Source organism: Phascolarctos cinereus, unplaced genomic scaffold (genome assembly GCF_003287225.1).
Source record: "Phascolarctos cinereus isolate Bilbo 61053 unplaced genomic scaffold, phaCin_HiC Scaffold_5;HRSCAF=322, whole genome shotgun sequence".
NCBI classification, from domain to species: domain Eukaryota; kingdom Metazoa; phylum Chordata; class Mammalia; order Diprotodontia; family Phascolarctidae; genus Phascolarctos; species Phascolarctos cinereus.
The window spans coordinates 446,166,867-446,192,173 of record NW_027555958.1 but is presented as its reverse complement, the minus strand read 5'-3'; the positions used below and the strand labels follow the sequence as shown (position 1 = coordinate 446,192,173).

The 25,307-nt window shown below is 54.6% G+C and overlaps 1 protein-coding gene across 4 annotated transcripts in view; it reads left to right on the top strand.

The window, feature by feature from the left end:
• ERI3 (ERI1 exoribonuclease family member 3) overlaps positions 1-25,123 on the top strand; it is a 191,406-nt gene extending 166,283 nt beyond the window's left edge. For all 4 annotated transcript variants that reach the window (XM_020987552.2, XM_020987550.2, XM_078156599.1 and 1 more), the window contains one exon: positions 24,413-25,123. In XM_020987552.2, the coding sequence (XP_020843211.1) occupies positions 24,413-24,495 (83 nt within the window). In that variant the 3' untranslated portion in view covers positions 24,496-25,123. The remainder of the gene's footprint in view (positions 1-24,412) is intronic.
• The last annotated feature ends 184 nt before the right edge of the window (positions 25,124-25,307 follow it).

Below are 25,307 nucleotides of genomic sequence, written 5' to 3'. Positions count from 1 at the left end.
GGGGCTCCCTTTACCAAGGGACATGACAGGGTGGCCTGCGGGGGGGTTAGCTACCCAGATAGAGCCCGGCTCAGCCCTCCTGTGAGGCTGACAAGGGCCCGGAGGCCCCAGAGCAGGCAGAGGTCTCCAGGGGCTCTTGGGCCGGGACCCTTTGTGGCCCTCTGCCCCAGCCTTCCTGGGTGCCCGCCTGGGCACAGTAGGGCCATCCCCCCTCCTTGGGAGGCCTGCTGCTTCTGTTTACGGAAGACTGTGACAGAGCTGGGGACTGGCCCTGTGTTCATCCCCATAATCTGTGTAGATTGTGATAAACTGAAGTCTCCGACAGACACAGACACGGCTGTGACGCTGCCACTGCCTGGGCCGCTCCCTCCCCACCCGCCCCGCCGCAGCCATAAATCTCAATTTACGAGGGTGCCGGGGAGGGGGGGCAGGGCCGCGCTAATGATCGCTCCTCTGCCTTATTTTTCATGTTTCAACAGAGTCATAAATTTTTAAGAACAGCCAGAGCAGAGTGTTAGTGACTGAGCCTGGCAGCCACCTGGGGGGCTTCCCCTGCCCAGCCATGGCCCTGCCCCAGCCCCAGCCCGGCCTGGCCTGGGCTGTCTCTGGAGGCCAGGCCCCTCAGCATCCTTGCCTCCCCCCCGACTCTAAGGCCTCCTGGCCCATCCGGGCTGCAGATGGCCACATGGGATGATGCCGGCCTTCTGATGGATGTCCCAATTCAGGGACTTGACACCGTGATGTACTGGCAGCCTCAAGACATATGGATTTGGAGATCGGCACCGTGAGTGTAATTGTCAAGCTTTGGCCCACACCCACGTGTGCGCCTGGATGCACCAGCACAAGCGAGGTGCTTAACAGAGCTTGGTGCTCCTCAGAGGGATGCGAGACTGGACCTTTGCTCACCACGGCCACCCCTTCTGTGTCTCTTACTGCCACCATCTCGGGCTCCAAGACACTAGAAGTCAGAAAGACCTGGGTTCAAATCCTGCCCCAGATGACCTGCTAGCTGTGTGACCCCTAGGCAAGTCACTTGAACTGGGCCTCAGTTTCTCCATCTGTAAAATAAAGAGGCTGGACTCAGTGACCTCCAAGGTCTCTCTTAGATCCAGATCTACTGTTCTGTGATTCTTGCCTAGATGTCCCTTCTCCCCCTACCCCTGGACTCCTGAGCTTCGGTTTTCAGAACTCTCCTGGAGATTAAAGGAAAGAACTGAAGGGGAAATGCAGGAAATCCTTGTGAGGAGAGGCTCTGATTTGGCCTTCAAGGCCTTGAGGCTACAGCCAGCTGACCCTGAAGAGGGCTCCAAGCCAGGCCTCTCTCAGCCTCACCTTCTCAAGTTTCTCTGCTGGATCTTCCTCCATGGCCTCCCCCAAGGCCACGTTCTGGCTCCATCGCTCTCATGGCTCCAGTCATCCTCTCTGAGCAAATGATTCCCAGGCCTATCCACGCAGCCCTGAGCTCAAGGCTCCCAGGACACATTGGACTGGATGTCCCGGGTGCATCTCAAACTCATTCTTTCTCCCCTGAAGCTTGGCCCTCTTCCCAACTTCCTGCTTCAGTCAAGGGCACCTTGTCTTCTCAGTTCCCCAGGTTCCAAAGCCAGGTGTCGCCCTCCACTCCTCCCTCCCTGCCCAGCATCTTGTATCTGCCTCCTCTCCCCTCCCAAAGCCACCACCCTGGCTCAGGTCCTTACCCACATTAGCCTGAACAGGTGCCATGACGTCTTAACTGGTGCCCTGCCCTCCCTTCTATTCCATCTTCTCCACCTTCCAAAGTGGGTTTCCTAAACTACAGGTCTGATCGTGTCTCTTCTCTGCTCAGTAAACCCCACTGGCTCCCAGTTGCTTCAGGAATTAAAATCAGCCTCCTTTGTCAGGTGTTTAAAGCTCTTTCCAGGCTGCTCCCAACCTACCTTTCCAGGCTTGTTCCAGCTTCTTGCCTCCATGTCTCCTGCAGTGCAGCTAGACTGGCTTTCTTGCTGTTCTAACAGACAGCATTCCATCTCCCACCTCTCCCTAAGCCATCCCCAGTGCCGGCAATGGCCTCCCTCATCTCCTCTGCCTTTTACAATCAGAAGTCAGCTTTTCCTTCAAAATTGAGTTCACACCCTCTTTCCTGCAGTCCACAAGGCCTCTAACTGGAAGGGTCTCCCCTCCAAATCATCTAGCGGCCTATGGGTGCTTCTATGCACACACGATGCAACACTCCCCACCCCAGAACAGACACTGTGAGGACGGGGAGTAGCTCATTTTTGTCATTGGTGACCTTGGTGCCCAAGCACACAGTGAGTTCTTAAGCAGGGCTTGGAGGTTTTGATCAGGGCTCTAGCTTCTGGCCCTCCCCCATCTCCCCAGCCCCAGTCCAGGGCTGGGCCCACTTAGAATGAAAGAGCCTTGGGACCCAGCACCCAGGAGCTTCTGGGCAAGAAAAGTTTATGTGTGGGCAGGGGCCCCCCATGCCTTTTTCCTTGTATCCTCAGCAGCTAGAACAAAGTAAGGCCTTACTAAATGTTTGTTGACTGACCACAGGTCAGTCTTTTTGTTGGGGGAAAGGGGGGTATATCTTTGTGAGAAAAAGGAATGTAGACTAGGAAAGCTAGATGGATCTGGGACTGATCAGATGGTCAGACCTCAAAAGTAGATTGTGTATTATTATTATTAATTACTTTTTTCAGTTGTTAAGCACTTTTTTCTCCCTCCCACCTCCCCAACTGAAAAAGAAAAAGAAAACCCTCATAACTGATAAACAGTCGAGCAAAATAACTTCCCAAACGTCTCATTCTTCCCCTCAAGGCCATGGTCACCTCTGTCGGGAGGTGGGGAGCATCCCCCCTCACTAGTCCTCAGGATTCATGATTGGTCATTGCATTGATCTGAATCTTTTGGAGATGTTTATCTTTACAGCGTCGCTGTTATATAAATTATTCTCCTGGTTCTGCTCGCTTGGCTCTTCATCAGTCCATACAAGTCTTCCCAGGTTTCTCTGAAACCACCCCCTTCATCATTTCTTACAGCATAACAGTATGCCATCACATTCTCCTGCCATAATCTGTTGAGCCATCCCCCAGTCAATGGGCAGCCCCTTAGTTTCCACTTCTTTGCTATCACGAGAAGAGCTGGCATAAGTATTTTTTGTACATGTCAGACTTCTTCCTCCAAAAAAAGTATGGAAGGTCTCTTGTAGGATTTTGATCAGTGAAACGCAAGCTCAGTATGGGTCAGTGGTATGACACGGAAGCCGAGAACACTAAGGGATGGGGGCAGGGCCCAGGAGGAGGGAGGCACAGCTGCCTCTGTCCTTGTCAGACACTCTTGTCCTGGTGCCGACGGTTCAGAGTAGCATTGAGGAGCTGGAGGACATCCTGGGGGAAGGGGCAGCCAGGATGGGGGAGGGCCTAGAGAGCATTATCTAGGAGGACCCTTTGAAGGAACTGGGCCTGGTTAGCCTGGGGAAGAGAAGGGGAGGGCGGGGGAGCCATCGACGCTGCCTTCACGTGGAAGAACCAGCCTTCCTCCGCTTGGCCCCAGAAGGCAGAACCAAGAGTGAGATGGCAGAAGGGGTCATATTTAGGCCTGAGAGCTGGAAAATTCACTAAGACTGGAGCTGTCCTAAAGGTTTGCCTGGTAAGGTAGTGAGCTCCCTGTCCCTGGAAGTCCCTGAGCAGAGGCTGGATGGCACTTATGGGGGGGGAGTTGTAAAGGGAATTCCGGTTTGGCTACAGCCTGGAGCAGAGGCCTCTGAGAGCCTAGCTGCAGGTATGAGTGTACGTCCAGCTGTGCTACCTCCCTCGGCCCCGAGGACCCAACCCATACTATATATACTTGGTTCATTTTTGGAATGGATTTTGTGTGAGTGTGTGGGAGTCTGCCTTGGAGGGGAGGGGGATAGCTGTGAGTTTGTGCACTCTTGTGCCTCCAGTAATCCGTGCATTCTGTGTGCTAGGCCTGGGCTAAGCACCCAGGATACAAAGAAAGGCAAGAAAAAAAACAAAAAGAAAAAAACCACCATACATAGTCTCAGCCCTACAGATATAGTGCTGGGCCCAGAATCAGGAAGACCTGAGTTCAAATCCAGCCTCAAACACTTTTTAGCTATGTGACCCTGGGTAAATCTCTCTCTGAGTTTTCTCATCTGTAAAATGGAGATAATAACAGCGCCTGCCCCCAGGGTAGGTAAAACTTAATGTTTATAAAGCTCTTTGCAGCCACTCCCAGTCATAACTACGTACAAAGAGGATAGAGACAGGGCATGAGGAAGGTCAGCTGAGAGGCAACAGCACAAGTGGCAGCTGAGGGAGGCCTGAGAAAGGCCCCCTTCAGGAGGTGGGATTTGAGCTGAGTCTTGGGGGAAGGGGCCATGTCGGGGGTGGGGGGGGGGTCAGTGGCCCAGTGACTCTTTGTGCACCTGAGGCACCCAAGGGTTGGGCATCTGCAGCCCTGAGTCAAGGAGGGCAGGAGTCTGGGCATGGGCCGTGGGCGCCTCCTTGTGCAGAGGGCAGGAGCCTGCCTCGGCTGGGGGCATGGCTGTGGCTGGAGCCAAGGCTGGAGGAGGCTTTCATTGCCAGACCTGAGTGCCTCTGTTCCCTTGACTTAGCCAGAGCGGGCTGAGGAGGGGGAGGGGGACGAAGACTGACTTCTAAGGCAGACATGGCAGGTGGCCTGAGTGAAGCCTGATAAGGTGGCAGGTGCAGATTGTTACAGGGGGGAGAAGGAAGGGAAGCCCAGGGTTCTTCACAAGCCCATCCTGCCCAGGTCTCCTGTTCTCTGGCCCCAGGAGAGGACTGATCAAAGGGTTGTAGTAAATGTTGACTCAATTCAGTAATCAGTGAGCATTGATTATGCTCCTACTATGTGCCAAGCACTGGGCTGAGCCCTGGGGACCTAAAGGAAAAGTAAAGGACCTCTGCCCTCGAGGAACTTCCATTCTCCTGGGCCCCTGCTTGGGCTGGGTAAGTAGAGCCTCTGAGGTCCCCTAGGCTTGACAGAGGCTGCCTGGAAGGGGAGAAAGCCCACATCAGGGGTCAGGGGCATGGGCCCAGGGCATGGCTGAAAATTGCCTCCCATCATTCCTGTCAGACTTCCATGCTCAGACCCCTCGGACCCAACCAGGGCCTGGCCCATGGGGGCCCCAGGTCCCCAGGGTGTTGGCTATGGAGGCCTATTAGTCCTCATTACTAATTAAAAGCACGGGAGCGATGGCGGGCAGGCAGGCAGCGTGATGGAGTGGGTCTGTCCCGGGTGGCCCCCCTACCTGTTAGCTACAAATACACAAAGCTGATAAATAATAAATAGTTTGATAAGCCTGGCCCGGCATTATTTAAATTAATAGGGATTATCTGGAGCACCCTGAAGTGCAGGCCGCAGATGAAATATTCACCAGGCAGGGAGGCTGGGACCAGCAGGCAGGCAGGATTTGTTAGAGGACCAGAGCCAGCCATGGACAGAGCAAGGCAAGTGGCTGTTTATCACACACCCCTGGCCCGTGATTAACTGGCCGCTGCCGCTGGTACCTTCACTGTTGTTAAAGCAACAGATCTCTTTCTGGGGATTGTTTTGGGGCCCACCGTCCTCCTCCAGCCCAGCATCTCTGAGCCCCGAGGTGCCCAAGATGATGCCAGGCCCCACACAGTCTGAGGCACATGGAGCATCCCACCTGCCTCCATGGTCCACCCACCTCTGAATCTTCATTTCCATAGCCAAATGCAGGCCATCTGGCAGGGCCCTTTCTCCCCTCAGTCTGGGGCAGATCCACCTGGCCTGGCCTGAATGCCCTCTCATTGCTCCAGAGTGGGACATTCTTCTTTGTCACCACCACCCCTCAGGGAGGGGAGGGGGATACCCATATTCCAGAATGATAGACCAGCCTCTCTCCCAGCAGGACAGTGTGTGTCACAGTGGGACTGCCCACCTTCCACCTTGCTCTTGCCCACCCCCCCCCAGGCCCTTCCCTCATCTAAAAAGCATTTATTAAAGCCTGGGGCACCAGGGTTATACAGAGATACCACCAATCCCTGCCTCCAGGGTGGCTATAGCTGCGGGGAGGATGGTCTATACAGTATGTATAGACACCATGGAACTTCAGAGTACCAGGAGCAGGCAGCGTGCACCACCACCCCCCCCACATTACCAAGGGCATTTAGACAGCCTGGGCCAAAGCAGGTTAGAAGAAGTAAACTGAGGCAGGACTCCAGTGGAGAGAGCACCAGGCCTGGAGTCAGGAAGACCTGAGTTCAACCCCAGCCTCAGAGACTTACTAGCTGTGTGACCCTGGGCAAGTCACTGAACCTCTGTCTGCCTCAGTTTTCTCGTCTGGAAAATGGGGATAATAAGAGCACCTAGCTCTCAGAGTTGTTGTGAGAATCAAGTGAGCTCATATTTGTAAAGTGCTTTGCAAACTGTAGAGTTCATTAGGAATGAGTCAGAGCAAGCAACTGGGAATGATCTGGCAGTTTTGAACATGAGTAACAGGATGGAGAGCATTGCCCAGAGAAGTCAAGACAGGTGGATTTAAGGAGACAGAGCTCCGACTCCTGGGGAAACCGGGCCTCCTGAACAACTCGGCTCAGCTTCCACCTTCTGTGGGAGGCCTTGCCGGGGCCTTCCCCTCACCTTCCATCCACTCTGAATGTACCTTATGTGTACCAACCTCCTTTAGACTGTAAGTTCCTCAAGGGCAGGAATCATCTTCGTGCTATTCATTGTATCCCCAGACTCGGCACACTCACTAGCAGAGAGGAAGCTCCAAAAAATGCTCGGTGACTTGCCTGTTGACAGAAAAGGCTTTCTGGAGGAAGTGGTGCCTGAGCCGGGCCTGGAAGAAAGCTGAAGAGATGAGGGCAGGCATTCCAGGCATGGGGTAGAGCATGGGCAAAGGCATGGAGGCGAGAGAGGGGGAGTTGTTCTCAGGAACCAGCGAGAAGCCCAATCTGGCAGGAGCTTAGGAGTAAGGCGTTGTTTTATAGAGTAGTGTACAGTAGGGAAGGATCGCTGGGGAGCCGACTGAGAGGCCTCTAAAGCAGAGGAGGGACAGAGAGTGAAAGGAGAACAGTCCATGCCTACTTGGCAGGGAGTGATGGGCTAGGAGGAGAGGGCGGCGGCAGCTGCGTCACCAAGGCCAAAGGGAGACGGCCAAGATGGGGAGAAAGGAGCCTGGGACTCAGTCGGTGGGAAGGCGTGGGTCACCTGCCCAAGAGCAGCCCCGAAGCCTGTCGTGAGGAGGGTGAAGAGGCGGCCACGAGCAAAGGCGGCGGAAGTGTCGGCGGATGGGAGAGGACAAGAGCGAGGGCGTGTGGGGAGAGGCTCCTTCACAAGAAGGGCACCTGTCAGCAGAGGCCAGAGCACAGGAGGGGGATGCCGGGCGTGTTGTTGTCGAGGAAGAACTCTGAGAAGGTTCCCCACTGTTTCCTCAGCAGGGACTCTGCTGGGAGGGAGAGCCCTGGGGGCTTGAGAGACGCAAAGGCTTGAAGCAGCTGCTGTGTGGGAGTGGCATAGGGAGCTAATTGAGGAAGAAGAATCAGTGCCTGCTTTGTGCCAGGTGCTGTGCTGAGGGCTGGGGATGCAAAAAGAGGCAAAACGCCACCCCTGCCCTTGAGGAGGTCTCAGTGAGATGGCCCGGCAGTGAGAGCTCAGTCAGCACATCGGCCCGACTCCTCCACCAGCCTTCGGCAGTGTCAGATGAAGAGAGGAAGAAGCAGATAGGAGGGTGACCCAGGCCTGAGGATTGGCAGGGCATGAATGGAAATGAGACGGGGTTCTAGAGAGGGAGGCTCCTGTCTAGTTAATCTGGTCAAATTCTTGGTTCAGGATGGTGGACAAAGGAAAATGAAGCCAGAGCAAGAGTGATGGACTGGAAGAAGAGGTGATGGGGGGATTAAAGCTCAGAAAGAGAGAGAGGCAGAGAGAAATGATGATCAGAAAAGACCATTTCAGGGAGGGGGCACAGTTAACGGGTGATGGTGAGAGTGCAGCCATGGCCATCCCTGTGGGTGGCAGCAGTGGGCTAGAGACACAAGTAATGAGCACTGTAAAAGTTAATGAATCCACCATTGCTCTGGAAAGCCCACAAGGTTGAGAGCAAGAGTTGGGGAGACCAGGATGGGTGAAAACAGTGCTGAAGTCCTTGAGAAAGGAGAGAAATGACCTGGAGCCACCAGATTATGACAGCTAAGATCTAGACAGAGGTGACTTGGAGAAATGGAATAAAGGGGAGGGAGCATTGAGTAGTTATGGTGAGGAGGGAGAAAAAGGAGACTCCTGGGCCACTGAGGGTAGGGGGTGGGGTTGTCAGAGTGAGGAGGATTTAGCTCCAATCCAGTGAGCATTTATTATGCGCCTATTGTATGTCAAGAACAATGCTAGGAATGCAGAGATGGGGATACAGAGAACACAGTGAATCAGCCCCTGCCCTCAAGGCAGTTACATTCTGTGGATGTAGACATGTACTCATATAAATAATTATCAGCTTCTGTAATCCCAGTGATCACAGTAATACAGGAGACATCAGTACATCAGCATCCAACCGAGAAAAAGTTATCTCAAAGAAAATGGTCTGATTTGTAAAGGAAACCCGCTGAAAGACTGACTCTCCAATTACAACCTAAAACAAAAGAAAAAATCCTTTTTTGTTTCTATTGGATTCCTGCAAAACAAGGATGTCCAAGAAAAAAGAGAATCTTAGAGAATCTCTCCAGTGAGTCCCAGCAAATGTGTAGGGAGCCAAAATCAATCCTGAACAAGCCTAAACAGGGGTAGCATTCCCCCCCCCCCGGGCCAAAGCCTTAGCTTGCATTCAAGAGGTAGGTCCCCAGAGGGTGGCTACTACTCTACTGGTTCTAGGCTACCCTGTGGATCTGCACTTTCAAAACAATATCTCATGAGCCCCAACCAGTATGCTTCCCATTAACAATCAGCCAGTAAATACAACTAACTTATAGCAAAGGCATTTACTGAGCAGCATAGTAAGAACAATCCAGCAAAACATTATCCCCCATAAACCTGGGGTACACTTTCCCACAAATGCACATAGCACCCAGGACGTAAATTCAGAGTACAGTAGTAGGGAGGTCCACATAGATAGAACACATGTGACCAAGGCAGCTAATAGTTCTAGTACTTCAAGGCATTGATGTTCTTTATCCCCTCTCTAGACTCATCACACTGTTTCTTTCCCACTCCTATCCTGCTTCCCATTCCTCTCTCACATTCTCAGGTCTGGTTTTCTAGGTGACCTCTCTTGAGGCCATAGATGACTCTCTTTTCTTCTGCCAGAGGTCCCACGCTCCTCAAAGCTATTTCAAGTATGTCTATCCATCTCTCTCTAGAGACTGTCTCTACTCCCTCAACTGTGCTTCAGACTCCAGAATTAGTTCTCCAATTGTTGTATCGGGTGTATTCTTTTGGGCCTTGTGACTCTGATGCTGGATACCACGACCAGTGGGAGAAAGAGGAACCCCACTCCCTTCCATCCTCCTTCCCCTTGCTCAGGTCTTCTGTATAAGACTGCTGCCAGTCAGGCAGGCTTAGCTCTTTGAAGCACCACTACCACCACTACCACCACTCCCCCTTTGTCTGATTCTATCAGAGAAGCTTTGTAAAGGGACAATAAGATGCGAACCGAACCCCTTGTTAACACATAAACAGCTCATCATCTGTTACAACATGCTAGGATCATGTCACCTGAGCATAAGGAGGGGCAGCTGAATTCCCTTGACATTTATCGTGGTAATTTATAAAACGAGGGAGCCCTCACACCTGGGAGGATCAGGATAGCCTACCTGGAAGAGACTTGTGAGTTGAGGCTTGAAGGAAACCCTGTATTCCAAGAGGTAGAGGCAGAGAGAGAGCGTTCCAGGCGTGGGGGCCAGCCAGGGCAGAGGCACGGAGGTAGGAGGTCAGTTTGGCTAGAACAAGGCATGAATGATGGGGACTGATATGCAGTAAGTACAGGGAGGTGGATTGTGGCCAGTTTGTGAAGGACTTTAAAGGCAGAGCTCAGAAGAAGCAAGAGCCAAGAGGAAGAACTTAGGATGCATCAGCAGGGCGGATGGCAAAACCTTCAGATCTTCTGTCTTAGTAGGATTACAGATGAATGAGTGAGTGAGTGAAGCCTTAATAAGCGCTTACCATGTGAAAAGAACTGTGCTAAGCCCTGGGAGTAGAATACAGATTCTGCTTTCCAGGAGCTTGTGTTGTGATGGCCAAGCAGCCATCCCTACTCCCGCCACCCCCAAGCCCCCCAGGCAAGGGGCCTGGAGCAGGAGAGTGGGCCAAGGGTCTGAGTGGGATGGGGTGTCCAGTGCCTGGCTGGAGTCTGGGGTGCCCGGGGCATGACTTACTGGTTTTAAATGTGGGTGACTAAGAAGATGGTGGCACTCTTCATGGAAAAGATTTGAGTGGAGAAGAGTGATTGGTACCTGTTGAGTTTGGGGGAGACCTACAGAACATCCACTTTGAAATGTCCAAGAGTCAATTGGCCATGAGACTAGAACTCAGGAGAGAGCCTGTGGCCAGATCTATAGAGCTGAGTAATCTGCCTTTTTGTTATTGTTGTGACCCCACTTGGGGTTTTCTTGGCAGAGATACTGGAGTGGTTTGCTATTTCCTTCTCCAGCTCACTTGACAGATGAGGAAACTGAGGCACACAGGGTCAGGTGACTTGCCCAGGGTCACACAGCTAAGAGGTGTCTGAGGCCAAATTTGAACCCACAAAGATGAGCCTTCCTGACTCCAGGCCTTGCGTTCTATCCCCTGTGCCACCTACCTGCCTAGTCATTTGCCTAGAGATGGTAATTAAACCTGTCTGATGAGGTCACCAAGAGAGTGTGAAGACAGAGAGAGAAGAGAGCCCAGGGCAGATCTTGGGGGAGGCCCACAGTTAGAAGGAGTTACTTTTGTGGGAGATTTGTCAGAAATTGTGACTTTTCTGTCAAAGAGGTCGGGGGGAAACGCAGGAGAGAGCAGCAGAGACTCAAACTAGGAATGAGTGAGACTAAAGTGGTCAGTGACTTTGGAAAGGTCAGGCCCACATGAGTTACAGGTGGGGGCACCACAGGGCAGGTGGTGGGAGCAGAGGGGCGGAGGACTGGCCCAGGAGGCTTCTCTCCACGTCTGGCCCTGAAAGGAAGGAAGAAGAAGCCCCCAGCAGCCTGAGGAGAGGGCCACAGGATGGGGGAGGGGGGGAGGCCCCTTTGTCCTGGAGAAGGGAGGACAGGGCGTCCATGAGAGCTGTTCCTTGAATGGGAAGGGGCATGTGCAGTGAGTGAGGGGCCTGATTTCTGCATGGCTCCAGAGAGCAGAAATGCTGGGGGAAGCTGCAGAGAGGCCGACTGAGGCTGTGGGTCAGGACAAGCTTCCCACCAGGGAGAGCCAGCCCAAAGTGCACAGGCCAGCCGTGGGAGGAGGTCTTTAATCAGAGGCTGGGCACCCCAACTTGGGCAGAGTACAAAAGGCATCCTTGTTCTGGTCTGTATTCACATGTATGTGTCTGAAGCCCTAGCCAGCTCTGAGAATCTGGGCTTCTACATGACTCCAGGGAGGTGTGTCTGTGTGCACACCCGCTATAGTCTGCTGGTGGCCAGATAGCTTCTCTCAGAGGTCTGGGGACCCCAGAGAGCAGGGAAGCTATAGTGAACTCACCTGCCATATTATCTGGCAGGAAGTACCAGAGGCTGGGAACCCAGTGTCACCAGGCCAGGTGTCTCTGCCCAGTAGAAGCCCCCCCCACACACACACACACACTCCCATGCAGCAACATGCCAGAGACCCAGGTTGTATACACACTGATAGAAAATAGTGGGTATGGCATGTACCCCTGTAAACAAATACACAGTGAAAACGTCCTAAGCTGTTGTGGGCTGGATTTTCTCTATCTTATCCCTCGAGGCTGGCTGAGTGGTCGCAGTGTGTGTGTGTGTGTGTGTGTGTGTGTGTGTGTGTGTGTGTGTGAGCACTCTCCCCCCCGCCCCAGGTTCTGTATGTACAAATTCAGGTCCAGGCATGAGCAGATCATCTAAGTCCCTAGGTTTAGCTTCAGCTTGTGCGCCTTCCCTGCCTCAGCTTACCCAGCCAAGGAATGGGGCTACCAGGCCCTAGGATCTGAGCCTGGCCGTTTGACCCAGACCTGGGTAGGCCCTTTGTCTGTCCTTCCAGCCTCCCCCAGGCTGGTGGGCCCAGGGGGCGGGCAGGGACTATAACGTGTAATGGCCTGAGTTGGGGCCGTGGCCATGTTAATAAAGTGTATTTCACTTTTAATTTTGACATCTAATGTAATGATCTTTTTTAAGGCCCGGTCATATTATCTGCCTCACTAGATTATTGAGTCTTCATCATCTCCAGATAAATTTATGGCCAGGACGGGGCTTGGGATTTATCATCAGTCAATAGAGCTCAATACGCTAACAAGGCGTGTAATAAGATATACATATTTAATGATCCGCAGGGAGGGAGGGAGGGAAGGAAGGAAGAAAGGAGGGGGCCGAGAGCAGTCCGCCAGCCCATTGCCCTGCCTCCTGCCAGGCAGGTCCCACCAAGGGCACCCTGGGGTGGTAGGCAGGGAGCTCTGAAGAGAGCCATCACACTGCCCTGGCTGGACCTGGGGGAGCGGGAGAGGGCAGTGGTTGTGACCTTGGCTCAGTGCTGACCGTTTGACCAGGCACATAAGTAGAGGGCCGTAGACAGAGATTGAACTGGGAGGACACAGAGTGACCCAGAGGGTGGACAGGAGAACAAAGGAAGCTTCCGTGGTGCACAGAGCAAGGGAAGGGGTGCTGTCCCAAGCAGGGAGAGCCAGTATGATGTGATGCCCACGCTGCGCATTTAAATGCCCGTGCTCCCGCGTGTGCCTGGGTCTCTGCCTGTACACCTAGATCTGACCCAGCTCCTCTCCCCTTAGGCCCATGAGCTATGGGAGACTGTGCCCACAGGAGCCTGGGCAGGGGGCTCCAATGCCCGCCGAGGCCCCAGTGGGCTCCTCTGGACTGCGTGTCAGTCCATTTGGTGCCGGTGCTGGTGCCAGCATCTGGTCTGCATCGCCCGCCTGCCCACCCGCCCGGCTGATGGTGATGTATGACTTTTCATTAGGGCCTCCCAGGCCCTGCCCCGGCCACGGGTGGGAATTCTATTTATTCTCTAATTTGTAAAAATTCCCTCTTTATCTGATCCCAATCAGGGCGGGGTAATTGGCTCTCTGGGGCCTTGATGAAGAGCTATGTGTGTCTGCCCAACCCGCCCAGCATTGGCCCCGCGGCCGGCCAGCCCCCAGCCCCTCACCCGCCGCAGCCGCCAGGGCCCACAATTAATAATGATTTGCAAATGGCAGACAAGCAATAACGCAGAAAGATGTGTCGCCCACTCCCGCCTCTTCATTTCCTCCGCTGATATAAATGGCCCCGGAACAAAAACCCAGCACCATCAATTCTGAAATTAGTTATTTGCCATAATAAATGGGGCCTGGGAGCCACTGACCGACCCTGTTTTGCCTCTGTCCTGTGTTATTTCCTTGATCCCCTGGCAGCCTGTCTTGTCCCAGAGCTGAAACCCAGGCCCTGGCCCCAGGCTCTGCTTCTTGTCACTGGGCCCCGTGGCCAACCTGGGTCACCTAATTCCTGAGCCAGCCCCTTATCTAGCCAGAGTCATGCTGTCCCCCAGCTCCTGTCTGACCAGGCGCCTTGGGCCACCCTGCCTCCCACTCTCTCCAGCCCCTTTCTTAGCTGGGCCTCCGCTCTTCACCTGTCTTGCCTGCAGCCAGAACCCATTGTTTTTACAAGTCCAGGGTTGGAATTGGAATGGCAGGAAGAGGGCTTCTTTGGGGGATCCTCCTTTCATACCCCACCCAGCTGCCCACATCATCCTGCAGTTACCTCCCTGCCTGGGAGGCAGGCAGTGCCCTTGGCCTCTCTCTACAACTAGCTCTGCCTCCATCTGGGTCACTTTAGGCATTTTCTCTAGGCCTGAAATGATAGGGTTGTTCTAAAACAGTGTTTTCCAGCCCTGGTCCACAGCACATTTCTCGCTGCTCTGCAGAATTTGTCTTACAAAGGTGCTTACTCCTTCCATCCCATACACTCCAAAGTACAGTCCTCCTCCTGGTCCCTGTCCTGTCCCTGTGAGCTGGATGGAGATGTCCACGGGCAACTTCATCTGGTATTTTCCATTGTGGAGGACAAGGAAAAGGTTCAGAAAGTATGGCATTAGAAACACTGGGCTCCCAGGATCCCTTGGGCTCTAACTGCCCATCTGGGCCACCTTTTGAGGCATCTTTGGAAGTGCTAAACTTGGCATTTGGCATTGGCACTGGCTTCTAGCATGGTGGCCCGTGTGGCCCTGGCATTGCAGGGTGTGGGTGCTGAGTGGCCTCTAGGGCTCTGGCCTCGGGCTGGCTGATGCTATGTGGTCCTGGCATTGGAGACCACACTGGTTCCACGTGGTCCTGGCCTGTGTGGACGTGGCATTGCTGAGAGTGGATACTTCGTGGCACTGGCTTCAGGTGGTGGCATTCTTCATGTCAGCGGTGATTATGTCATCTTCATCCATCTATCCATCCCAGAAACGCCATGAAGCCCCTCCTGTGTTGAAGCCCCTCCTGTGTTGAAGCCCCTCCTGTGTAGGCAGCCCACTGCTGGGAAGTGAAGGCTTGTGGCAGAGCCAGGGTGACTCTCAGGGGGGTGTTGGGGTGCTGTCCTTGGACACTGGGGTGGGGGCAGGCTTGCCGGGCTCTCTGATATTTTCCAGCTTGCCCCTGACTACCAGACCTTCCCAATAGACAGCTTCTGCCCGAAGACCCTTGGTGACAAGAAGCTCACTCCCCCCAAGTCTGATTTGGGCAGCTCTCACTGCTTGTCGGACCGGCTGGCTGGTAGACGTGGCTACTGAGGTAGCATCTGGTGGGCAGCCATGTCTGGTTCTGGGCAGGGGTGCCAGGGGCGCTGGGCCGACACTGGAACGAGGGTTTGTCGGTGCCAGGGCCTGGGGCAGTGGCCCATCGCCAGTGGCCTGGTCCCATCCCCACCCCCGCCCAGTGCCTGGCCGGCCAGCGACTTAATCGGGCCTGGATAATGGATGTCTAATTGACTCATTTCCATGCTCTGCCTACAGGAGAGCCGCATTAAATGTTTGATTGCCTTAATTTCCAAACACATCATTATCCCCGTCTTACCAGCTCTTAATAAACACTTTATGAGGATTTCTTTAAAAAAAAGATCCGCGGCCGCACACTTCTCTGAAGTGATAAACTCTAATTAAGTCTAATATTTAAAAATATGGTAATGGCGAGTTCTTTGAATAAGTGGACTGCATTTCCATAATTTCATTATTACGTAAAACACGCTAATTATTCGGAGTGTGCTTATTACTAACGGAGCAATCTCCCGCTAATAAAGATGAAATTGGCTTTTCCCTTATTGTGGGGCTGGCCGCCATCCTTCACCATCAGCCCCGTGGCACCGCCGGGCACCCAGGGGGCTGGCCGGGGCGCCCAGAGAAAGTGCTGGCGGGGGAGGGGAGCGGATGTGAACAGAGTCAGGGAGAGGGAGAGCGGCTGCAGGTCAGCAGGAAGGAAGGAAAGAGTGAGTCTGAGGGGTTCAGGGGAGACTGAGGAAACAAGGCAGGAAGGATGGAGGAGACTGTGGACAGCCAGGAAGGCAGGGGCGGGGAGAGGGATCCCAGAGAGGAGCATGGCATTGCCCAGGGGGTCCAGGCAGAGCAGGGTTCTGTCCCCACCCTCCTGCCCCTCCTCCAGTGGGCATCCAGAGTGGTCATTTGCATCAGCCAGGGCCTGTGGGGACAGAGGGTGGAGGGCCACGAACCTGTCCCTCAGAGGCCTGGACCAGTCTCTGAGATCTCTGTTATTGCAGAAACACTCCCCCTCCTTGGGCTTCCTTCATGGGCAGCTCCTTTCCTCTCCTCCTGCTCCCCAAACCATCCCTCCTTTGCTTCTGTTACTGCTGCTTGTCCTCACAAGCCTAGGCAGCTAGATGGCACGGACACTAGAGCGCTGTACCCTGAGTCAGGAGGACCTGCCTTTGGACCCTGTCTCAGACACTTCCAGGCTGACTGACCCTGGCCAAGTCACTTACCTTCTGTCAGTTTCCGTTTTCTCAACTGTAAAATAGGGCTCATAATGGCACCTACCTCCTAGGGTAGTTGTGAGGACCGGATGAGATAACATTTGTGAAGTGCTTAGTGGGGTGCCTGGCACATAGTAGATGCTTAATAATGGCTGTTCTCTTCCCCCTGCCCCTGACCCTCTTCTGTTGCTGCTCACTCCTGTCTCCAGAAGCCATAGACCCCTCTGCAGCCCAGTCCCAGTTGTCTGTCCTCCACTGCTCCAGCTGCCAGGGGTATTTATTTTTATTTATTTTATTTTTTGCCAGGCAATTGGGGTTAAGTGATTTGCCCAGTGTCACACAGCTAGTAAGTGCCAGTGTCTAAGACGGGATTTGAACTCAGGTCCTCCTGACTCTAGGACCAGTGGTCTGTCTAGTGTGCCACCAAGCTGCCCCTGCCAGATGTATTTCTAAAGAGCATGTCTGGCTGTGTTCTTCCTCTACTGGAGAAGCTTCTGTGGCTCCCAGTGGCCTTGAGGAACAAATATAAACTTGCAGTTTAAAGACCTTCACAAAGCAATGCCAGCTTACTGACGTCACTCCCCATCACAGGCACTGGTCTGGTCACTGTTCCCTGAGCTCAGCAGCCATCTCCCACCCCCATGCCTTTGAATGAAGGAAGGAAGGAAGCCTTTATTAAGCACTTACTGCATGCAAAAAAACACTGTCCTAAGGACTAAAGATGCAGACAGACCAGGCTCACAGACCCTGCCCTCCAGGCACACGTATTTTAAAGGGGAGAAACCGTGAGGAAAGGTTCCAGCTGAAAATCAGATGCCGAGGTTCCATGGTCCTCAGGGCATAGCAGCAAAGCAAACGGTAATACTCTTCTGTCATGTTATTTCTGCTGATAAAATCCTCTCCATTTCTGACAGTGAGCCATTTGACAGAGCCCAGACTTTGTTCCATTCTGGGTCTTCAGTAGCTGCTCCTGCAGCCCCTGCAGGAGTGGTCCCCAGGCTGCATCTGCCCAGGGACTGCTTCCCAGGAGGATGGCAGAGGGCCCTGGGCTGGAAGCCTGGCTCCTCCCTGGGCTCCTGGTCCTAAGACCAGGGGGCCTGATATTAGCTGCCTGGTTCATGATGCCTCCTGTCTCTCCCTCAGAGTGCCTCACTGCTTCCTTTGCCCAACTGTGCTTATGCCTGGCACAGCCTCCCTCCTCATGAACACCTCTCAGAAAGCCTCCTACCCTCCAAAGCTCAGTTCATGGCTCACCTCCGTTAGGGCCTTTCTTAGTAAACAGAACAGAGGCATTGTCTGTTCTCATATAACTGTGTATGTACCTACCTGTGTACATGGCCTTCCCTGCTAGGAAGACGTAAGCTATACCCAGCACCTAGTTTGGAGCCAGGCAGAAAGAGAGAGACAGAGACAGAGACAGACAGACAGATGGAATGATGGAGAGAAAGACAGAGACAGATGGATAGATGGACAGATAGAGATGTATAGTTTGTGCTTAAGAAATACTTGTTGGATTGGAAGCTAGCGGATAATCTGCCCCATGAGGCTCCTTCCCACCTCTCCATCCCCCTACCCCACCACTAGCCAGTGTCATTGGAGGGTGGCAGTGCCCTGGATAGGAACAGAATGTTGGGAGAAGAAATGGGGTGGGGGTGGAGAATGAGTTCTGGTTTTGACAAGTTGAATCTGAAATGCCTAGGAGACATCCAGGTGATGATTTCAGGGGGGCAGTTGGTGACATGGAAGGGACTGAAGCCCATGGGAGGGACTGGGGCTATATCTACTGATCTGGGAGTCATCAGTAATGTGGATGCTAATAACTCATGGGAGCTGATGAGGTTACCAGGAAAAAGAACACTGAGGGAGAAGGCCCAGGACAGGGCCTTGGGGGACACCCACAGGCAGGAGGCATGATAGGGAGGCTGATCCACTAAGGAAATGGAGAAGAAGACATCAGAGGGGTAGGAGGAGAACCAGGGGAGGGCAGGGTCGTGAAAACCTAGGGAGGAGAGGGTGTCCAAGGGAGAACGTGGTCAGCAGGGTCCAGTATCAGAGACAGCAGGAAGCATGCGGACTGAGAAAAGAGCCTTCCATCTGACATTGGAGGGGAGCTCCTCAGTAACCTTGGGCAAGTGCTGGGGGTCAGAAGCTAGTGGCCTGTGAAGAGGTGGTGGCAGGGAGTGTTAAGAGTTTGGCTGTCGGGGCAGCTAGGTGGCGCAGTGGATAGAGCACCGGCCCTGAAGTCAGGAGGACCTGAGTTCAGATCTGGCCTTAGACCAAACACTTGACACTTAGTAGCTGTGTGACCCTGGGCAAGTCACTTAACCCCAATTGCCTAAAAGAAAAAAAAAAGAGTTTGGCTGTGATACAAGGATCTAAGACATCTCCAGAGGCCTTGTGATGGAAAATGCTATTCACATCCAAAGAAAGAACTATGAAAGTTGAATTGCTGTTTTAGTTCCTGTTCTGTTGAGTTTTGTTTCCTCTTTCTGATGGTTCCTCCTATTGGTTTTAATTTTTACTTACAACACCACTAATGTGAAAATATGTTTAATAGGAATGTAAAAAAAAAAAGTTTGGCTGTGAACAGAAAAGGAAGGCTCCCAAGCCATCTACTTCAATCCTCTCAGTTTACAGATTAGGAAACTGAGCCCTGAGGAGGTTAAGCGATTTACCCAAGGTCACGGTGGTGGTGGTGGTAAGCATCAATCAGACAGACCCTGAGCCCAGGTCCTTTGATGCTAGCGACGGACGGTGTTTGAGGGGATGGGAAAGTCAAGGGAATGCTTAAGGATGGGGAGATGTGTCTGTAGGCAGCAGAAGAACCAAAAGCTGAGAGAGATTTAGGATTGGAGAGACAGAGGGGGCAACCTGCCAGAGGAGATGGGGCATGAGATCAAGGGCACGTGGAGGGGGCTTGGCAGAGGCAAGGACATCTTCTTCCTCTGAGAGTGAAGCAAGCGGAGCCCGGGGTTTTAATACTGAGAGGCTCTCAGGTGTACAGGTAGGGAGCTGCCAGTTTCCCTGGTAAAGTCTAAGATGAGGATCTCTCCCGAGAGGAAGATGGGGGGGGCGGGGGATGTCTGCGGAGATGTTTGAAACAGTTTGCTGGGGGGTGGTTAGTGGAGCAGGGTGGGGTCCTCACCTTTACCTTTGTTTAGAACCCCCACAGTGGAGGGTCGGTGAAGAATACCCCGGGCAAGGAGGACGGGGATTTGTCATGAGTCCACTCAGTACAAGTGGGCTACCGTTCCCAGTTCCACCTGCCCATGAGTCAGATCAGAGGACAATGATGGGGACAGTGCTGAGCTGGAGTCTGGAAAGGTATGAGCTGTGATAGGCTGGGGGGTGAGGCCCAGGGAGAGAAGGAAGTTGAGTCAGCAGCACTGATGGAGCACTTCGAATGTGCCCGCCACTGCGCTGAGTGCTGGGGAGCTGGGGGTACAAACACAAGCCGAAAGAAAGACAGGCCCTGCCGTCAGGGAACTTACAGTCTGATGTACGCAAGGCAAGTGCTGTACTGGACAAATAGGGAATAACTAGGAGGGAAGGCGCTGGAATGAAGAGGGGCGTTGGGAAGGCTTCCAGGGAGCCAGGGAGGTCAGTGCCTGGAACAGAGGAAGGAGAGAGTTCAGGCAGGGGGCACGGCCAGAGAATGTTCAGAGCCAAGAGATAGAGGCTGGGGTCACTGGATGAAGAGTCTTTGTTGGGGTGTCAGGTGCAAGGAGACTGGAAAGGTAGGAAGGGGCTAAGTTATGAAAGGCTTTGAACGCCAAATAGAGCATTTTCTGTTTGTTCCTTGGAGCAGTAAGAAGCCGCTGGAGTTTACTGAGGGAGGGAGGTGACGCGACTGGACCTGTTTTAGGAAGAATCACTTTGGGTGGTCTAGAGTAGGGAGAGACTTGAGGCCCAAGCAGCTACTGCCAGGCTTAAGGTGATGAGGGCCTGCACTGGGTGTGGCAGTGTCGGAGGAAAGAGGGGGGAGTGTTGCAAAGGTAAAATTGACAGGCCTTGGCAACAGCTTGGATGGGGGAGTGAGGCAGTGTGGGAGAATAGTGAGGAGTCCAGGATGACTTCTAGGGTTCAAGGAGGAGGGTACTGTCCTCTACAGTGATAGGGAAGGTGGGAGTGGGGGAGAATTTGGGGGGAAAGATCATGAGTTCTGTTTTGGACGTGTTAAGTTTAAGATGTTTACTGGATTTCCAGCGTGAGATGTCTGAAAGGCAGCTGGAGATACGAGATTGTGGCAGGAGGGATAGATCGGAGAAGCCTCCGCTTGGAGGCGGCCATTAAATCCGTGGGAGCCTCTGAGGTCACCCAGTGAAGTGGTACCGAGGGAGCGCAGGCAGCGGGCAGCGCTCCCTGCCTGGAGGGCTTCTAGCAGAGGCAGGATGCCCCCTGGGTGCTGAGGGTGTTGTGGAGGGCCCTTCCAGCACAAAGCCTGGGCTGCTGTGCCAGGCAGGGGGAGAGCCCCTGGGGATGCTGGGAGCTCCAGGGAGAAGTCAGGCAGGGCGGGAAATGGATCTGGATTGGCTTGTGTCTCCACTGTGGGCAAAGCCAAGGGTGGGAGTGAGAGAGGGAAGAGGCTGCAGCTAGAGCCCTGAGAAATCCCCAGAGGGAGAGGCTGGTGAGAGGAGGAGAAGGCATGAGCAGAGAGGTCAGAAGCAAACTGGGCAAAGTTGTCTCCAGGGTAAGGGAGGACAGAGGACCCAGGAGGAAGGAGAGGGTGATGGTCAAGGCCAAAAGCTGCAGCGGTCAAGGAAGACATGACCTGAAAAAGGGGCCATAGCAGGGGGCCTTGCAGCTCCGTCTCAGTCAGTAGTGGGGTTGGGCTGATTGTTAAGGGCTGGGAAGTGAGAAGAGGGGGTTAAGAAAGCAGAAGCTACTGGTGTTAAAGGCTTTCTTTAAAAGTTTGCTTTAAGGGGCAGCTAGGTGGCGCAGTGGATAGAGCACCGGCCCTGTATTCAGGAGGACCTGAGTTCAAATTCGGCCTCAAACACATAACACTTACTAGCTGTGTGAACCTAGGCAAGTCACTTAACCCCATTGCCTAGCCAAAAAAAAAAGTTCGCTTGGAAGAGGACAGCATCTAGATGAGCTGAGAGGTCAGGCCAAGGGAAGGCTACTGGGAGGGCTGGGGCAGGAGCGGAGTGGTGAGGGCTCTGTCCTGGACAGCAGGCGGGCAAGGCCAGCCCCTGCCCACAGCCTGATGGCAGAGGACAGGCAGAAAGGTGGCAGCAGTGGTTAGTGGTCAGACCTAGAGCAGAGGAGAGGAGCAGAGTAGGTTTTCTTAACTTGAGCAGCCTGCCAAGGGAGCCCTTGAGCTGTGATCCAGCTCCAGGACAGAGCCTTGGCCCTTGGAGCTGGGGTCCTGAGAGCATCCCCTGAAGGATGGGAGGTATAAGAGGAAGAAAACAGAGAAAAGCAGATGGGGGGGGAGAGACAGTGACCTGAGGAAAAGCACTGTTCAACATTTATTAATTACCTGCTGTCTTCAGGACCTTGTGTTTGATGGTGGAATGGAGTGCAGAGATGTACAGACAGGACAGATAGAAGATGTAGAGATGTGGGAAAGGAGACAGCGAGAGAGAGAGAGAGAGAGAGAGAGAGAGAGAGAGAGAGAGAGAGAGAGAGAGAGAGAGAGAGAGAGAGAGAGAGGATGAGGAGAGGCAAGGAAGTAGCTGCATAGGTCGAGGGGAAGGTAGAGCAGACGGGGGGGGACATAGAGGGGGATGGGGAAGGACGGAGAGGTGGAGAGATGGGAAATTAAGGAACAGGGAAATAGAGAGGAAGGTCCTCATGCCATTGGACAAACATTTATTAGGCACCTGCTGTGTGCTAGATGCTGGGATGGGGCAGAGCTCACTGGGGAGGTGGGGTAGTGGCCTCGAGGACAACCCCAGGACCCTGAGAGGAGAGCCCGGCCCGGCCCCCTCTGTCCTGGGGCTGACCCCAGCCACCTGCTTAGCCCCTAAATCAATCCCCAGGATTATTACAATATCAATATACAATATTCCTACACTCATACCATCGATTTTGCAGTGTGGGCCTAGCCGGCCAGCAGGGCTGGAAGAAGGTGGGGCCCCCTCATTAAAAATCTATAGCTTGGCTGCCAGCCCCTGCCCCCAAACTGGGCAGTTTGTATTCATTAGCTCAGAGAATGAAACCCTGTTTGTCCTAGCCGAGGGGTCCCCTCCACTGCACCTGTCAGCCAAAGGAACTGCCACCCTGGGCTTCAACCTGACCTCAGCACTTCACCCCAAGGTGCCTCCAGCTGCTCTGCTGACTCCAGCTTGGCAGGACTGACCGCCAGGAGGAGGAGGCTTGTGAAGACCAGTGGGAAATGCTGGGGGGCTGGGGCTTGGAGGTGGACACCCTCAGCTCAAGCTAGAGAGGCAGAGGTGTGGGCCCAACCTGTTGGGGGGCCAGTGCACCTCCTCCCATGGTTTCCCCTCCTTCACTTTATTCTGGGCCTCTTGCATCTTCCCCTCCCCAGCCTACCGGCAGCGGGCCCTCCAAGTCATGGTCCCCAGCCAGGTTTATGGCTAGTCCCCCCGAGCTCCCGGCAGCGAATCCCTCTGTAAAATCAATGGACGCCTGTAATTGCGTGTGAGACACTTGCTCCCCTGTTGTGGGCCTTTATGCCAGTAATTATAAGCAGCACTTCTATGTGGGCCGGGATGAGAGGTCAGAGGAAGAGCCTTGGTGGACCCATGGACTTGCACGTGGGTGCCAGGCCCTGGCCCAGCCAAGGGTGCCAGTCCTGTCTCTCTGGGCCCATGGGGTGGTGACACGCCCCCCGCCAAGGTGAAACACAGACACTCGGCTCCAGCGAGAGTCGCCTTGGAGGGGTTGGAGGAACACCCAAAGCGGCCCCTGCCCGGCGGCCCCAGGCTGACAGTGACGCATGGGCACAATTAGCCGCGACTCGGCCTGTCCTTACCAACCTTAGCGGCCCTTTAAGCTGTGATTAAGCGGCCCCCTTCCCAGGGGAGATGGGTGCTCCCCCGATTTCCCACACGCGCGGGCAGCCAAAGTCACCCTGGGCAGTGAGGCTGTGATGAATGCGGCGCACCGGGCTGGGGGAAATGAAGACGTCAGGGTGGGCAGGACAGAGCGTCTGGGCCCGAGCCCCCTCCCTACCGGCCAGTCTGGGTCTCAATGTTCCGTCCCCCGCTTCCCCCTCTCCCCCTACCCCCCCAATCCCCGGCCCTGTCTCAGGTTCCCCACCCCCGCGGTCCCCTGCGCAAGAAGGATCACTCGGCGGCCGAGCTCCGTCAAGGGAGAAATTACACCGCGGCTCTGGCTTTTTCTTACGGCGACGGGGCCCATACATCACCGCCCGCGGGGAGAGGACGCGCAGGCCAATTTCCAGCATGAAATATGGGGCCCGGCATCGTCCTCCCTGTGGGCTCCCTGATCCTCCCTTCCCCCCGCCGTGGTCTGCACAGTAGGGGAGCGTGTGAGCAGCTGGGCTTCAGAAGGATGAGCTTCCCGCTCTCTGGGAGGGCTGGGGTGAAGCCATTAGGGGCCTTTTTGGGGGCCAGGGAAAACTTGGGCACGAGCTGGGGAAGGAGCTGGGCGCGTTCGGCCCAGATCCGTGAAGTCATTCTAAGCTTGAGCTCAAGAAAGGGCTTATTCACCTCGAAACCTTCCCGTAACTGGAAGGGGCTTCTCCGCTAGTACTGAGCCCCCTGCCCCATTGGGGGCTATCAGACAGAAACGGAAGGGCTGAGATTCCTTTCCTATGCGGGTTGGGCTAGACGCTTTGAGGCACCCCTCCTCCCCCTACCTTCCAACCCTCCAATAAGGTGACCTTGCTTTGGGGAAGTTGTATCAATGGAGGCCGGGAATCCCCGGAGGTCCGAGACCAGGCCCATCATCAAGAGGGAAGGACTGGTGGAGAAAACCTGAAGGGAGGCAGGGAGTGCCCTTGCAAATCCCTTCCTAGGGGATCCTCCCTACCCCACCCCGGGGAGGGGGGGGGTCTGGCCTGACAGATGGGCAAGGGTAGGTAGAGCTGATCCCCGTTCCACAACTAGGAAAGCTGAAGCAGTAGATGGCATAAGTTCTAGGCCACGGTTACTGGATTTCCCTACCCCAGTCTGTGCCTGGTGGGGGGAGCTGATGGCCCAGTGTTTCCTCCACCCACTGACCCCCTTCCATCTCTTCAGGAACTATCCTGCATTTAAAAGGTTTGGAATGTTCATCCCCAGCTACAAGCAGGAAACCGACTCTTCCGAAAGTAACTTGACTTAAAGGGACTATCTGGTGGGCCTCTCCCCCTCAGCAGTGGTGGTCGCCTTTGGGCCTAGCAGCTCCTCACTCTCCCTCCCCTCTCTCCACAGATGACTGCAAGAACATCGCCAACATCATGAAAACACTGGCACACCGAGGCTTCATCTTCAAGCAGACGTCCAAGCCCTTTTGATCGGCCAACCAAGGGGGAGTCAGCTCTGGCCACAGACCCCCCCAGCCAGCCCCCTGCCTGCCCCTTGCCCCCAGCCCCCTGCCCAGGGCATCTGGAGGCAAGGAGAGCAAACCCCCTTCCCACCACCCCTAGTCTGGTCTCACTACCTGCCCACCTGCCTGCCCACCCATCGGCCTCCATTCTGAGGGGGCCCCGGGGCTGGACAGCTGGAGGGGAGGAGACTCCTGAGCCCATGGAGCAGGGCCAGTCACCCCAGGGAAGACAGGGCATGGGGCAGCTGGGCAGGCAGGCCAGCCAGCCTTGGGCTTCTTCCTGGGGGCGCGTGTGTCTCTGCTCCACCCTGGGCCAGCCCAGTCCCAGTATTAGGCCCTTCCCGTGGGAGTCCCGGGGAGGTTGGGTCAGACTTCAGGCTCCCCCCCTCCTCTGGCACAGGGCGTTCCATTGAAGGGGTGGGGGCCCAAGCTCCCAGTGACCTCCACCCTCCCCATAGTGCATGGCGTGTGGTTGTCCCTACCCTGGACTCCAGGACAGAGTAGCCCCTCTCCCTCCCCGTGGCCCCCCCATCACTGTGTCTGTCAACCCCACCCGCTGTGAATGTGCCACAGAGAATAAAAGTCTGGGGGAATGAGATGAGGCCCCTGTGAAGCCACGTCGGGGGTGGGGGATGCAGCAAGCACCAGACTGGGAGAGGTGGGCTAGGCCCTGGGAGGAGGTGGGGTCCTGTGGGTGGGACCAGAGACGGTGGTTCCAGGGCTGTTACCCCACCCCCACCCCAGCCCTCCAACCCAGCACGGAGAAGAGAGTGAGAAGCA